This window comes from Solanum verrucosum, unplaced genomic scaffold (assembly GCF_900185275.1).
Source record: "Solanum verrucosum unplaced genomic scaffold, falcon-dt-bn FXZP01000277.1, whole genome shotgun sequence".
Classification (NCBI taxonomy): domain Eukaryota; kingdom Viridiplantae; phylum Streptophyta; class Magnoliopsida; order Solanales; family Solanaceae; genus Solanum; species Solanum verrucosum.
The window spans coordinates 622,114-636,370 of record NW_026019945.1 but is presented as its reverse complement, the minus strand read 5'-3'; the positions used below and the strand labels follow the sequence as shown (position 1 = coordinate 636,370).

Here is a 14,257-nt window from a genome sequence, read left to right as displayed (position 1 = left end):
TTATAGGTTAGATTGAAATACGAATACTAAATAATTTTAAAATAAATAAATAAGCATGTGTCAATTTCTTTGAAATATTAAAAAGGAGTAATCGCATTTTTGTCCCCTCAATCATTAGTAAATTCCAAATTTGATCCTTATAATACATCATAATCATATTTAGTCTTTCAAAATATGCACCTTTAGTCTCATGGCTAGTAAATATTTACAAAATTATAACAACTATTTAATTGTTCATGTATTGTACTAAGCTTATAACGTTACTTCGTATGCTACGGTAACAAAATTCTAAATATAATCTCAATATAACATACTTTCTTCCAATATAAGAGGACTAAACATAAACATTTTAGTTAATTACTCCCTCCATTTCATTTTATTTACTTTATTTTTTTTTTATTTTTATTTTTTAAAAAAATTATTTTTTTTCTGATAATTCTTTAATTCTAACTTTCTACGTGATATGTTTAAGATCATGAGATTATTTTTTTTTGATATATTCTACTTAATTTATTTTTAAAATCATATGACTCAAAAGTTATCTTTTACGTGCCTAAACTCTATATCACGTCAAAATCAAACAAACAAATTAAAACAGAAAGAATTTTGAACTAAAAAATAGTATTATCTCTATTTAAACAGTAATAGTATCAGACAATTTTTTGTAGAAAGAACTTTCCATTAAATTTGGAATATTCAGAAATAGATTCAGATAGCTGGGGGGTATGGGGTTGGATGAAGAAAGTGACTCTCAAATGCCATTTTTGGACCCAAATTATGTTTCTTCTTCTTCTTCCCACTCATCTAAGCTTGCCCTCAAAAGAACAGGTAACAAAAGTTCCCCTTTTTTACATCTTCTGTTCTTCAATTTATTACATGGTATTTTTCCCAATATATTACAAGGTCATTTTATTTTTTTTGAGTATCATACTTCACTTTTTCCTGTTTTCTTGAAACCCCTTTATCTCCATTTTACCATTTAAACTTCATTTTACAAAAAAGTTTGAATCTTGACAATAACAAATTGGGTCCATAGTGAACCCATCTCAAGAATCTTGATTTAACTTGTCCTCTGCAATTATTGCTGTCCTATCTCTGTTTATTGAAGGAGATTTGTCTTAAGCTTAATTGGATGGTTGTTGTATTGTATTTTACTATATTGTTTTGGACTTTTGGTGAACACATATTTGGATAGATTGTATCGTTTTTCGTAGTTTCATAATACTGTGCACCAGCAATATGAAGTATAAGCTTAAGGTAAAGTAAAGTTAAGTAAGAGCAAGTTGAAGAAAAAAAAGGCAACGAGGGGATCACACCAAATCGATCCTTACATAAGATGAAACTTTTCGTCTTTACATAACAATGAATTTGACAATACAAAGCAGTAGAGTAAAATTTAAGTAACAATCAAAACAAATAATGTATTTAAAGCAACAGTAGATAAACCATCCAAACAAGCTGTAAAAAGGGTAATCATCTTGATCTTTTCTAACAAAATAGATAATTTACTAGTATTAGTTTCTAATAGTTTCTTTCAATAATTGAAACCTGTACAAGCAGATGATACTCACAGAAGCTAATATGTGTACTAACCGTGAGAATTCAGGAAATGAATGGACAGCTTTGGCACATATAATTACAGCAGTAATTGGTTCTGGTGTTCTATCACTAGCATGGAGCATGGCACAGCTAGGTTGGATTGCTGGTCCATTGACTATGCTCATATTTGCTTGTGTCTCTCTTACTTCTGTATTTCTTCTCTGCAATTGCTATAAGTCTCCTGATCCAGAAACTGGCCCTGATAGGAATGGCTGTTATCTTGATGCTGTACAGAAGATTTTAGGTGAGAATTTCAAGCTAAGAAGAAATTAGAAAAAATCCTATGTCCTGCACTTTTTCAGTTCAGATGAACCATTTATTTACTTCTCGTTTTCCTTACTTTTCGTGGAAATAAATTATGTTCAAGTAAGAAAACATGTCGTTCTTCCAGGAGTCTATATATAGATTTTAAGGACATGGTGGCCTAACCATTGTAAAACTTCTCTTGATTGGATTGGAGGACCAACTGAATAGTTTATGGGATGCCAAAATTAACTGTCCTTATGTAGAACTTGGCTTGGCAGCAAGTTTCTTCTTACCTTGCGGAACTCAAGTGGGCTGATATATACTTGGGCTTACACAGCAAATTCTTTTTTTCTGGCATCTCAGGAAAAAGAAATGCCTGGTTTTGTGGAATCGCTGTTCGTATAAATTTCATCAAGCTTGCAATTATATATACGATTACATCCGCCTCCAGTATACAGTATGTCATTGATCTTTGCTCTACTAGTATTGTTTATGTCTCCTTTCGACAATTTCTGCATATACATTTCCTTTATGAGCCTTGCTGCTTATCATACTGAATTTTTGTTTGGGTTATCCTAGATTACATGTTTGCATTTCCATACTATCAGACAACTTAGTTTTTGGATGATTTCTTTATGAACTCTTGCCAAATTCATGCTTCAGACCTATTATCTTCTCTAAAGTTCAGTGGCGGAGCCAAGAGTTTGGCAAAGAGTATGCAGATTTTCTTCTCAGTTGTGTTAAGGGTGTGCAAAACCAATATACACTCATAATAGCTAACAATTAACATTTAACCTTTGTACACCACATAATATTTCAGCGAAAGGTGTGCACCGGACCATCCTTCGCCTAAGGTGGTGAGCCCATGCTCTAAACTAGTGAGGTTTTCATTTTACACTATCTTCTGAGATTTTCCTTTAACCGTTAACAATTACAATATAAACTTGTTAAGGATTCGTAAGGGTTCAAGAATTATCGAACAATACGGTCTGAAACTTACGAATCTAGCTATAAGTAGAGATGTGTATTCATGTCATCATTCTAATCAGATAACTAGAGGGGGATAAGGAAAGTATATATCATAATTAGTGAAATTAGGATAGGTGTTCCATTATCGAGGAGATAAAGTTCCATAACCAATGGGATTTGGAATATATTTAAATAGGACACACATTACTTAGTATAATTATAAAGTTGATATTGCTATCATGTATTCTTAAAATTAAACTTACACTCGATATCTATTATTGGATTAAAAAAATGTGTCCCTAAATGATATTAGGAGTCTCATATAACCAATGAAATAAAGGATCATAGTAAATAAGGCTATGTTGCATAGCACATATGCATAAGAGTTGAGAGTTGTTACTCGCGTGCATTCTCAAATTATCTATTTGGAGGGTTTTTTTCTAAAGCTGATATTAATAATGCATCCTCTAAATGCTTTCAGAGCTATCCATAAATCAAACTGCTATCATGATCAAGGTCACAAGGCTACCTGTGGATATGAAAGTACTAGGTATATGGTAATATTTGGATTAATCCAAGTTATAGTGTCTCAAATTCCTGATTTTCCAAATATGAAGTGGCTCTCCGTAGTTGCTGCTGTCATGTCCTTCACATATTCAATTATCGGATCAGCACTTGGCTTAGCCAAAGTAATAGGTAGGTTACCTTTTTGCATGCCTTTATAGTCCCAAAATCTTCACAATAACAAGCATGTTCAGGCCTAGCATCTCAGGTAATATAGATGATCAAACTTGCCATTATCTTAAAATTCCATTCCGGAATCTTGATATGCAGAAAATGGAGAAATCAAAGGCAGCATTACAGGACTGCCAAGTTCTACAGCTGCTGAGAAAGTGTGGTTGGTTGCTCAAGCGCTCGGGAACATTGCCTTTGCCTTTCCATTCTCTCTTATATTTCTGGAGGTTCAGGTGCTGCAATTTGGCTTTCTACATTAAATAATTTTCTTAATCAGCATTAAGCAGCACTAAGCAATTAATGAAAACTTCCAAAAATATGTAGGACACATTAAAGGCACCTCCTCCAGAAAAGATCACCATGAAGAAGGTCTCAATAATGGCATCCTGTATTACAACTTTTTTCTACCTTTGCTGTGGAGGATTTGGTTATGCCGCCTTTGGTAATTCCACACCAGGGAATCTCTTGACAGGATTCGGTTTCTATGAACCATATTGGCTTGTAGACTTTGCTAATGCATGTGTTATTCTTCATCTTGTTGGTGGATATCAGGTACGTTTACTTAAGTGTTCTGTCAAAGTCTTAACATTGTAGCCCCATGTTTTTATTCTTATACAATTTTTACACCTTCACCTCCTAACTTGTTTGGAACTAAGGCGTAGTTGTCATTGTTATAGCTTTTATGCTTTCACAATCTTTTTAACAGAATAACTCTTCCTTGTTAGTGGATATCTTTACTTTTGACATCTTCTTCTGCTAAACTTAAAGTGTCCCACATTGGTTGAGGGAATGGGTTGTTGTCTCCTTGCATGATCTCAGAAATATCCTTACCTCACGAGCTAGGTTTTGTTCTTGAGTTAGGCCGCAAGTCCTTTTTCTTTACAAAGCAAATCCATTCTTCTTGTTGTGTTTCACAATATTGAGCCCCTAAGTCTCCTTCTATCATTTTGACAATTCTCATCTCACTAGCTAGCTTTTTTTTTGAGTTACGCCCATGGGCAAGCTAGGGGGACGCAGGGGGTTCAACTGAATCACATAGTAGATGTTGAATCACCTTGATTTCTTTGTCTTTACTTCTTTATATTTTGGATTCCCTTAGTGAATATTCTAGCTCCATCATTGGTTGCCTAAGTTATATTTTCTTTACAAAGCTACAAATTGCTTTCTTGTAGTTGATCTTTTTCTGTATTGACTTGAATATGCTTTACAGGTTTTCAGCCAGCCAATATTTGCAGAAGTTGAGAGATGGTTTGTCAGAAAATTTCCAGATAGCAAGTTCGTTCACAAGAATCACACTCTGAAACCTCTATCAATGCTGTCATTTAGTTTGAATTTTATGAGATTATTCTTCCGAACAGCGTATGTTGCAATAATGACTGGGATTGCTGTCCTGTTCCCTTACTTTAACCAGGTCGTAGGGGTGTCCGGAGCAATAACATTTTGGCCTATCGTCGTTTATTTCCCTGCAGAGATGTACTTGACTCAGAAAAGAATTGAAAGTTGGAAAAGCAAAGCTATCGCGTTTCGCGTCTTTACAATGGTATGTCTGGTTGTGATATTGTACGCATTTGTTGGGTCTATCAGAGGAGTTATTGTTGCTAGGTTCGGGTAAAAATGCTTCTTCACATCCCTTCTAGAGCCAAGGGTCTGTCGGAAATAGCATCTCTACCTTTCAAGGTAGGGATAAGCTTTGCATTCACGCTATCCTCTCCGAACCCCACTTGTGAGATTATACTAGATATGTTATTTACAGAAGAAATGTAAATGAATTCTTAATAGTTTTAAAATGCTGATTATGTAAACAATGCTTTACTTTTTCAACAACCAAATATATATTATGAAGTGTACACTACATCCCTTCGCTGTATACCCCTCTAGGCTTGATAAAATCAGCACAGCTTGCTGCTGATCAATCAAGCTCCTCCATTGATGGAGCTTGAACTCACATGAGAAAAGAGAGAAGAAGAATCTAGAAGAATTGCATGAAAATTTGTATTTCATTTAATGTGAATTAAGAGAGCAACTATTACATGTGATTCTATAAATATAAATACAGAAATTAAAGCTAACTAACAAACTATAACAAAAATTGACTTCCCTGTAACTGACTCTAACTAACAGTGAGCAGTACTAACTAACTTTGTGACTAGCTAACAGTAATAACTAACTAATAACTAACTTATATTCTCATCGCCCCCCTCAAGTTGGAGGTAAGTGAGTTTATAGACAACTTGTTTAACAATGTAGTATGCTTAATTCCAGTCAAAGCCTTTGTAAAAATGTCTGCCAGACTCAATGAGTCTGTGCAAAGGTGATGAAGTGTGATCAGGCTCTGTTGAAGTTTATCCCTAACAAAGTGGCAATCGATTTCTATATGTTTGGTTCTTTCGTGAAAAACTGAATTCTTGGCAATGTATACTGCAGCTTGGCTGTCACAAAAGACCTGTATTGGTAAGGGGCATTGTATAGACAATTCATTCAGTAACCTTTCAAGCCATACCAGTTCACCTACTACTTGTCTCACAGCCCTGTATTCTGCTTCTGCAGAGGATAATGAAACTGGGCTTGTTTCTTAGACTTCCAGATGATAGAACTGTCACCCATAAGCACTAAATAACCACTAACTGACTTTCTTGAATCAGGACAAGCAGCCCAGTCTGAGTCATAATATGCAGTGACGGTAAGGTCATGCTTGTTTGAGATAAAAATGCCCAGTGTAGGATCTTTTCTCAGGTATCTAAGAACATGATAAGCTGCCTTTAAATGTGGTTCCCTGGGTGTTTGCATGAATTGACTGAGGTGTTGCACACTGTAAACTATATCCATTCTAGTATTTGTAAGAAAATTGAGCTTCCCTACCAACTTCCTGTAATGAGTGGGATGTAATGAGTGGGATCTGATAGCAACTTCCCATCAGTGGCCCTCAATTTCTCAGTGTAATCAAGTGGTGATGCAACAACTTTGCAGTTCAAAGAGTCAAACTCCTTTAACAGATCAGTAGTGAACTTTCTTTGTGAAATAAGGACACCATCTTGTTTGTACAATATTTCTAATCCCAGGAAGTAGTACAGTTTACCAAGATCTTTTATTTTGAATTGATTATTCAAAAAGGATTTCAAAGAGTTGATTTCCTCATGATCAGTTCCGGTTAGAATCACACCATCTACATAGATGGCAACAAACACCAAAGAGCTTCCCTTCCTCTTATAAAACAGTGAGTAATCACTATCTAAATGTGTGTATCCTTTTGAACAAAGACTGCTGGCCAATTTGTCATACCATTGCCTGTTAGCCAGTTTTAAACCATACAATGATTTTCTCAATTTACACACCACATTTTGACTGTCCACAACAAGACCTTGTGGCAATTTCATATACACTTCCTCATTCAAATCACCATGAAGAAATGCATTATTGACATCTAGTTGATACAAATTCCACCCCCTCTTGACAACCAAGGTGATGAGGGTCCTAACGGTAGGCATCTTTACTACAGGAGAGAAAGTTTCATTGCAATCTATTCCAGCGTGCTGAGTACACCCTTTAACCACCAGCTTTGCCTTGAACCTTTCCACACTACCATCTGCCTTATGTTTGATTTTGTATACCCACTTACAACTAATTGCCTTCTTATCCTTGGGCAAAGGTACTAATTTCCAAGTATTATTTGCATATAGAGCTTCAAATTCTTGTGTCATAGCCATTTGCCAGGCAGGATACAAGATTGCTTCTTCATATGAGGAAGGCTCACAATCATGAGAGATGGTTTCAACTAACTGCTGGCTATCAGAACACAAAGTGGTAAAACAAATGCTCTCATGGTTGGTTAAGAAGGATGTAAGGGAAAAATGACGATCAGGTGCAGGTGTGGAGGAATGCAAGTTTGGTAAATTGTATTTATATTCTTTGAGGTAGTTGGGTGTATGAAGTGACATGGTTGTTCTTCTAAGAGCAACTAGAGCATCACATGGTGAAACTGGTGTGTTTGGGATGACAGTGCTGGATGTATTAGTAGATGTTTGGATATTAGAAATTGTATTAAATGTTGTATCTACTGTTGTTACTTCATTAGTAGTGACTTCATGTGGCATGCTAAAATTTAGGAAGTCATCATTAGAGAAAATGCTAGTTGTACCAGGCATGCAAGTTAGAGTTTTAGGACGATGGACAAGACACTTTAAGACAGATACAAAACTATAGAATTATCAGGAGCAATGACCAAAGGGAAGACAGACTCATGAAAAGAAACATCTCTGCATACATGAACTCTCTTGGTAACCATGTCCAAAACCTTGTAACCTTTTGTATTGAAGGGGTATCCAACAAAAATGTGTTGTGTTGCCCTTGGTTCAAACTTATCTTTGTGGGTTTTCAAGGTAGTGGGAAAACATAAACATCCAAAACTTCTAAGGTGAGAGTATGTAGGCTGTGTTTGGTACAACAGTTCATAAGGAGATTTGTTTTGTAGAATCTTGGAAGGTAATCTGTTAATAAGATATGTGGTTGTTAGACACATTCTCCCCAATATCTCATAGGCAATTTAGACTGAAATAAGAGTGCCCTTGCAGTTTCAAGGAGATACTTGTGTTTCCTCTCAGCTACACCATTTTGTTGAGGTGTGTAGGGACAAGATTTATGATGGATTATACCTTTTCTTGGAAAAAATGAGTGGCTTCATTAGAGGTAAATTCCATACCATTATCAAACCTGATGGTCTTTAGCTTAGTCTGAAATTGGTTTTCAATAAGTGAAACAAAAGTCTTAATTGTTTGCAAAGCTTTGCTCTTACACCTAATCAATTGTGTCCAGGTTGATCTAGTGTGATCATCTACCATGGTTAGGAAGAAGTGAAAACCATCATGAGTGGGAATGTGGTATGGTCCCCATAAGTCAATGTGAAGTAACTCAAAAGGCTTGGTGGTGGAGGTTGTGCTTTTTGGGAATGGCATTCTTGTCTGCCTAGCCATAGGGCATATGGTACAAGTGAAAGGTTGTTTGGTAGAGAAATGACAAGGGATAGTGGAGATGCCCTTCATTTTCACAAAAGGTACATGGCCTAGTCTAGCATGCCACAAGAGATCATTATTATAAATGTTATCAGAATTAACAGCAAGAGAAGAGCATTTTGCAGTGGAGTAGGAAGAAGAATTAAAATCAGAACAACATTTTTTATTGATATGAGAAAAACCTTTTTACAGTAGAGCAATAAATGTTTTGAACTGGACTGTTAGTACATTTAGCTAATGGAGTAAAATGACTTGAAGTGACATGAGGACCCTTGGTGCCATCAGGAGAAGAACTGTGGCATTGTGTACACAAGAAATAGAGACCATTCTTTGCTCTACCAAGTTCCAGAGGGCTCTTCAGAAGGGCCCTGCAACAAACAAGAAACACAATTAAAATTGACTACACCTTTAAATTGTAATGCTAGACAATGAACTGATATGAGATTGAATTTGAAACTAGGTACAAATAGAACTTTCGGCAATGTTAGGACTTGATTTAAACATACATCACCAATTTCAGTCATTTTAACTTTGTAACCATTAGGTAGGGAGATGAGAAAAGGATATGGTAGTAGTCTAATATTTGTGAGAATGGCTTTGTTATATGTCATGTGATGTGATGCCCCAGAGTCTATGATCCAAGAACCATCAGTTAATCTATCATATCTACAAGAAAGGTCGCCTATCTCAGTAATAGAAGAATAACAAGCAAGTATACCTGCCAGGTTCACAGCTCCACTTAGCACATTGTCTGAGTTGGAAACTCCATGTCCAGCTTGTAGAGATCCCAAGAGGTTCAATAACTGTTCATACTGGTATTTGGACAGGTTCAATGGCATATGCTTCCTCAACATAGAATCTTCTTCACAGTGGTTTCCATCAATCTCACTACTGCATACATTTGCCATTGCAGAGTTGGAACTTTTGCCTTTAGAGAATTTTGAGTTGGGTGGATACCCATTAAGCTTGTAACATCTCTCCCTAGTGTGGCCTTATCTCCTGCAGAAATCACAAAACAAAGTAGACCTGCTGGTACTAGAGTTTCATCTAAACATGTTGGTATTATTCAGGTTTCCAGAATTGTATGTATGTCCCTTAGAAGAACTATAGTTAGTTCTGAGACTGTTTACTCTTGCATTGTTGTGAGTTGAAGCATAAGCATTTAGGGAAGTGGAATCCAAAGCAGTGTGGTTGTGAGGCTTCACTTCTCTCTGTTTTTCTTCTTGGGACAATATGGCAAAAGCTTGAGCCAATCTAGGTAAAGTACGCATCATGAGAATGTTGCCTTTGATGGCAGTATACATCTCATTTAAACCCATTAGGAAGTGTATAAGCCTTCTATCCTGCTCAGCCTTGATCAATTTGACTTTACCCCCACAAATTGCACACACAATTGCACTAAGAACTCATATCAATTGTGCTTATTTCTTCCCAGAGCTTTTTCATTTTCGTGTAGTACCCAGTGACATCCACAGTGCCTTGAACAAGATCATTGATTTCTTTCTGAAGCTGATACAATTTACAACCATTGGTCTGGTCATATCTTTCCTCCAATTCAGCCCATAATTCATGTGCATTGTTAACATACTGCAGACTATCTCTTAGATTAGGTGACAAGGAATTCAGAATCCAAGTGGTAACCATGTCATCACACCTCTCCTACTGTTGGAAACTAGGATCATCTAGATTGGGCTTTACTAATTGTACATTGATAAAACATGTTCTACTCTTAACATATAAGGCTCTAAGAACAGCTCTCCTCCATGATCTATAACCAGTGCCATCGAAAACTCCAGACAATAGAGATGAACCTGCATTTTTGGAAGGATGCAGATAGAAGGGACTGGCAAAATCCATCACAACATTGGATGTAGAACCAGTCGAAATTGAATCAACTTGATTGTTAACCATGGTGAAATCAGATTGCGATGGGATTCAAAACACAGAAATAAGGAACATATACAATTTGAGCAACAACAGAAACTCAAAATTGAAAATGAAAACTTCGAAAACAAAATTGAGAATAGGATGAAAAACTCAAGGTTCAAAACATGAACTCGACAACAATATTCACAATGTAACCTCTTCGAAAGAGAAAATTAAACTCACAGATGTGAATGCGAAAAATGAGCAGGATCTATGTCCAATGCTCTGATACCATGATAAAATCAGCACAGTTTGCTGCTGATCAATCAAGCTCCTCCATTGATGAAGCTTGAACTCGCATGAGAAAAGAGAGAAGAAGAATCTAGAAGAATTGCATGAAATTTGTATTTCATTGAATGTGAATTAAGAGAGCAACTATTACATGTGATTCTATATATATAGATACAGAAATTAACGCAACCTAACAAACTATAACAAAAATTGACTTTCATGTGACTCTAACTAACAGTGAACAGTACTAACTAACTTTGTGACTAGCTAACAGTAATAACTAACTTATATTCTCATCAAGGCTCCAACTATGTTCCAATTCCAAATTGGTCGATATCAGATACATACATGAGTTCTTATATTCATTCTGCTTATTAGAACCAGTTTCATTTCAATACTATATTAGGTAACTCTCAAAAGTCAATTCTGCTTATATTTTTACCTTTACTAGTTTTGATTACGTATGTTGCACATATATTTCTATTAGTTGGTGTCAAAATCATATATAAATTTCAATTGATATGTTAGATGATAAAAATAGATATTAAAGTATATCGAAAAATACAAGTTTCTAAGCATAATGAATATTAATCTTATATTTTAATCTCCTTACGCTTACATTCAAAATGAATTTAATATTTGTAAAGTTAAAATATAAATTAAGGTAGTTTTGATACTATTTATATAATAGTTACTTTATATTAAACATGCATACATGTTTCTCTATGATGTAAAAGAATACAATATTTCTTTATAATATTTTTTTATAGAACATTTCACACAATTTTTATATTAGATTTGAGATACATTTATCTACCTATAATAATTTACACGTTTGTCTACCTGAAAAAGATAATGCAAAAGAAAAAAAAATTGTGTTTAAATGGAAACCAATTGAATTAGTATTATATGTGGTATTAAGTGGTTATTTGGTCTTTTCTCTTAGAGATATTGCTAGTGGAATTTACTTCAATATTTATAGTGTGGGCATTTTATTAAGTCATTAAGGTAGTAAATATTATAAAAATGGTGAAAAAAATGTACAAATATGATATTATGATTGATTGTAATGAAACTTTTCATTTAAGGTCTTTCCACTTGTAATATGATACATGTTTTATTATTTAATGATTAATTAAATGATTTATAATATTATAATTTAGTGTAGGGGCAAAATTGAAATCTTTTGCATTTTAAAGCTTCCTACTTTGGGGACGTGCGTTGCACGTGTACTCCATAACGATGAATATGAATTATTAAAAATCACATAATTTTTTTTAAAATTGTGTTTGAGTTACAACAGAAATATGAAAAGTAAAATGATAAATGTTTATAGTGTATAGTTAACTCATAAGAAGAAACTCTTTTGTATTTAGTCATCCCCTTATTATAATTTCGATATATAAATTTTATATTTGTTTTAAAAGACAAAATAAAGTAGCAAAAACAAATATAGAGGCACACTACCTTATGATTAACTTCCTTAAAATGTCTCTCTTGTCTTATAGAATAGAGTAAAAATATTGAAATTAAATTAATAGTTATACATTTCAGGAAGATAAAATGTTTTAACATTAATTAGTAGAAGATGAAACTCTCCTTCTCATTAAGTAGAATGCAATTAAGTAATTCAAATTTATAACTAAGGAAACTTAATTAGAAGGAAATAACTAAAAAATTAAAGTGCAACAAAGACGACAAACTTGTATTTGGTAGGGATATATATTGAATTAGCTACAACTCTTCATATTCTTTAATTTAAGAATAAAGGAGGGAAAACCTTGATTCATGTACTTATTTAAAATTCTACAAATCCTAATTGACTCTTATTCTTCCACATTCCCTTTTTAATAAATAACTTACAAGTCAAAAAATAATTAAAATAATATTATTTAATTAATTAGAAAAAATGGGAAAACCTTGATTTATGTACTTATTTAAAATTCTAGAAATCCTAATTGACTCTTGTTCTTCTACATTCCCTTTCTAATAAATAACTTACAATTCAAAAAATAATTAAAATAATATTATTTAATTAATTAGATGTTTAATTTAGTCTAGGGGTAAAATGGTAATCCAACTTTTCATCTTTGGAGCTTCCTACTTTTAGTAAGACTACACGTACTTTGCACGTGAGTCCTGTGAAAGGTATGAATTACTATCAAAATCACATTTTAATCAGTATCGAAAGATATTCAAAAAAATATTATATAATTTAAAATGGATGAACAATCAATGTATTCAAATAACTTCTTTATTGTATATCAAATGATTAGACATTTGATGAACCTCCAAAATTTAGTTTGATAACTAAAATAATGAGTTACATTTTTAAGTTATTAGGTCCAAACATATGATATATTAGTATGTGCAAAAATGAATAACAAACATGATTAATATTTCTCATTTAAATGCACAATTAGAAAATTTCTACATATACCTTAAATTGATATTTATACTTCAAGTCCAACACACATACAATTCTAAAATGCTTCATGGAAGAAAAATTCTATAATGGATAAAGAAAACAAGAACGAAAAGTTGAGGATATTGCAAAGAAAGTCCTCATGCTCTGAAAAGAAAACTTTGCTATTGTTAGAGATAACATATCAACATAAAATTGTTCACTGTTTAATACTACACATGTATTAATTTACTCTCTTTTTTTCCGCTGCTATTTTTTCTTCTTGATTACCAATTTTCAGCATTTTTTGGTTATCCTCACTTGCAACTTCTAACTCTCTTATCTTCTCATGTTGAATTGTGCAATTTCCATAATTCGATTTCCTATTGTGAGTTTCCATCTTTGTAAGTTGGTTCTTAAATAGCATTAAGAAATGACTCTTTAAATTCATATTTTAATTCTAAAATTGATTTCTACATTAAAGTGATGAATGAATTTCCATATCATAACTTTTCAAATTCTTCCATTATGAGATTTATAATGGTTATGATTCAAAGCAATATCAATGTACTCATTTATCAAGAAAATGATAATTTAATTATTAAAGGGCTTAAGAACTTCAAATTCTACCATTATATAATTAAAATATTTATATTTAATCAAATTTTAATTTAGTAGAGGGGCAAAATGGTAATTCAATATTTCATTTTGACACTTCCCACTTATAATAATACTAGTTTTCGAACACGTACAACTCATGTTAATTATTATAAATACTTCTAAAATATAAATGTACGATGTGTAAAATACAAGCTCAAATCAATGAACGGTGAGCATATTCAACCGATATTATGATCATTGCAAGGCACATCATACAAAAATATTGTTATCAAGTGAATTTCAAAACTAATAGTATATAATGATTTCAATTATACAATTCTTATAATATATCAAGTATTCAACTTGTTAAAAGTTCTTTTTAATATGTTACAACACATAATTTAAATGTCGACATTATAGTTACAAAAGATTTAATGCCTTAAAGTTTCCACCTTTTTTTAAGGAATAATACCCTCCACTTTTTTACAAATGCATACATATCGAGAACATGTCGTCGAAGGAGCGTGGTGTTTTGTAATAG

At 33.3% G+C, this 14,257-nt stretch overlaps 1 protein-coding gene across 2 annotated transcripts; it reads left to right on the top strand.

Moving 5' to 3' along the window:
- Positions 1–668: 668 nt before the first annotated feature.
- Positions 669–5,351, top strand: LOC125806930 (probable amino acid permease 7). Of its 2 annotated transcripts, none has more exons than XM_049486685.1 (7): positions 669–828; positions 1,607–1,843; positions 2,209–2,302; positions 3,296–3,510; positions 3,649–3,782; positions 3,874–4,101; positions 4,760–5,351. In XM_049486685.1, exons 1-7 carry the CDS (start codon positions 726–728, stop codon positions 5,159–5,161), a joined length of 1,413 nt encoding a protein of 470 aa, XP_049342642.1. In that variant the 5' UTR covers positions 669–725; the 3' UTR covers positions 5,162–5,351. The 2 variants fall into 2 exon arrangements, with proteins under 2 accessions (XP_049342642.1, XP_049342648.1); XM_049486691.1 differs by lacking the exon at positions 669–828 and having other exon boundaries at positions 1,601–1,693; positions 1,806–1,843.
- Positions 5,352–14,257: the final 8,906 nt, after the last annotated feature.

What these genes read in the sequence shown, in the direction of transcription:
- LOC125806930 (XM_049486685.1), top strand. Translation starts at nt 726, where the DNA reads ATGGGGTTGGATGAAGAAAGTGACTCTCAAATGCCATTTTTGGACCCA. An exon ending in TGGCTTAGCCAAAGTAATAG is followed by an intron (nt 3,511 to 3,648) that starts GTAGGTTACCTT and finishes CTTGATATGCAG; the next exon opens with AAAATGGAGAAATCAAAGGC. An exon ending in TTATATTTCTGGAGGTTCAG is followed by an intron (nt 3,783 to 3,873) that starts GTGCTGCAATTT and finishes AAAAATATGTAG; the next exon opens with GACACATTAAAGGCACCTCC.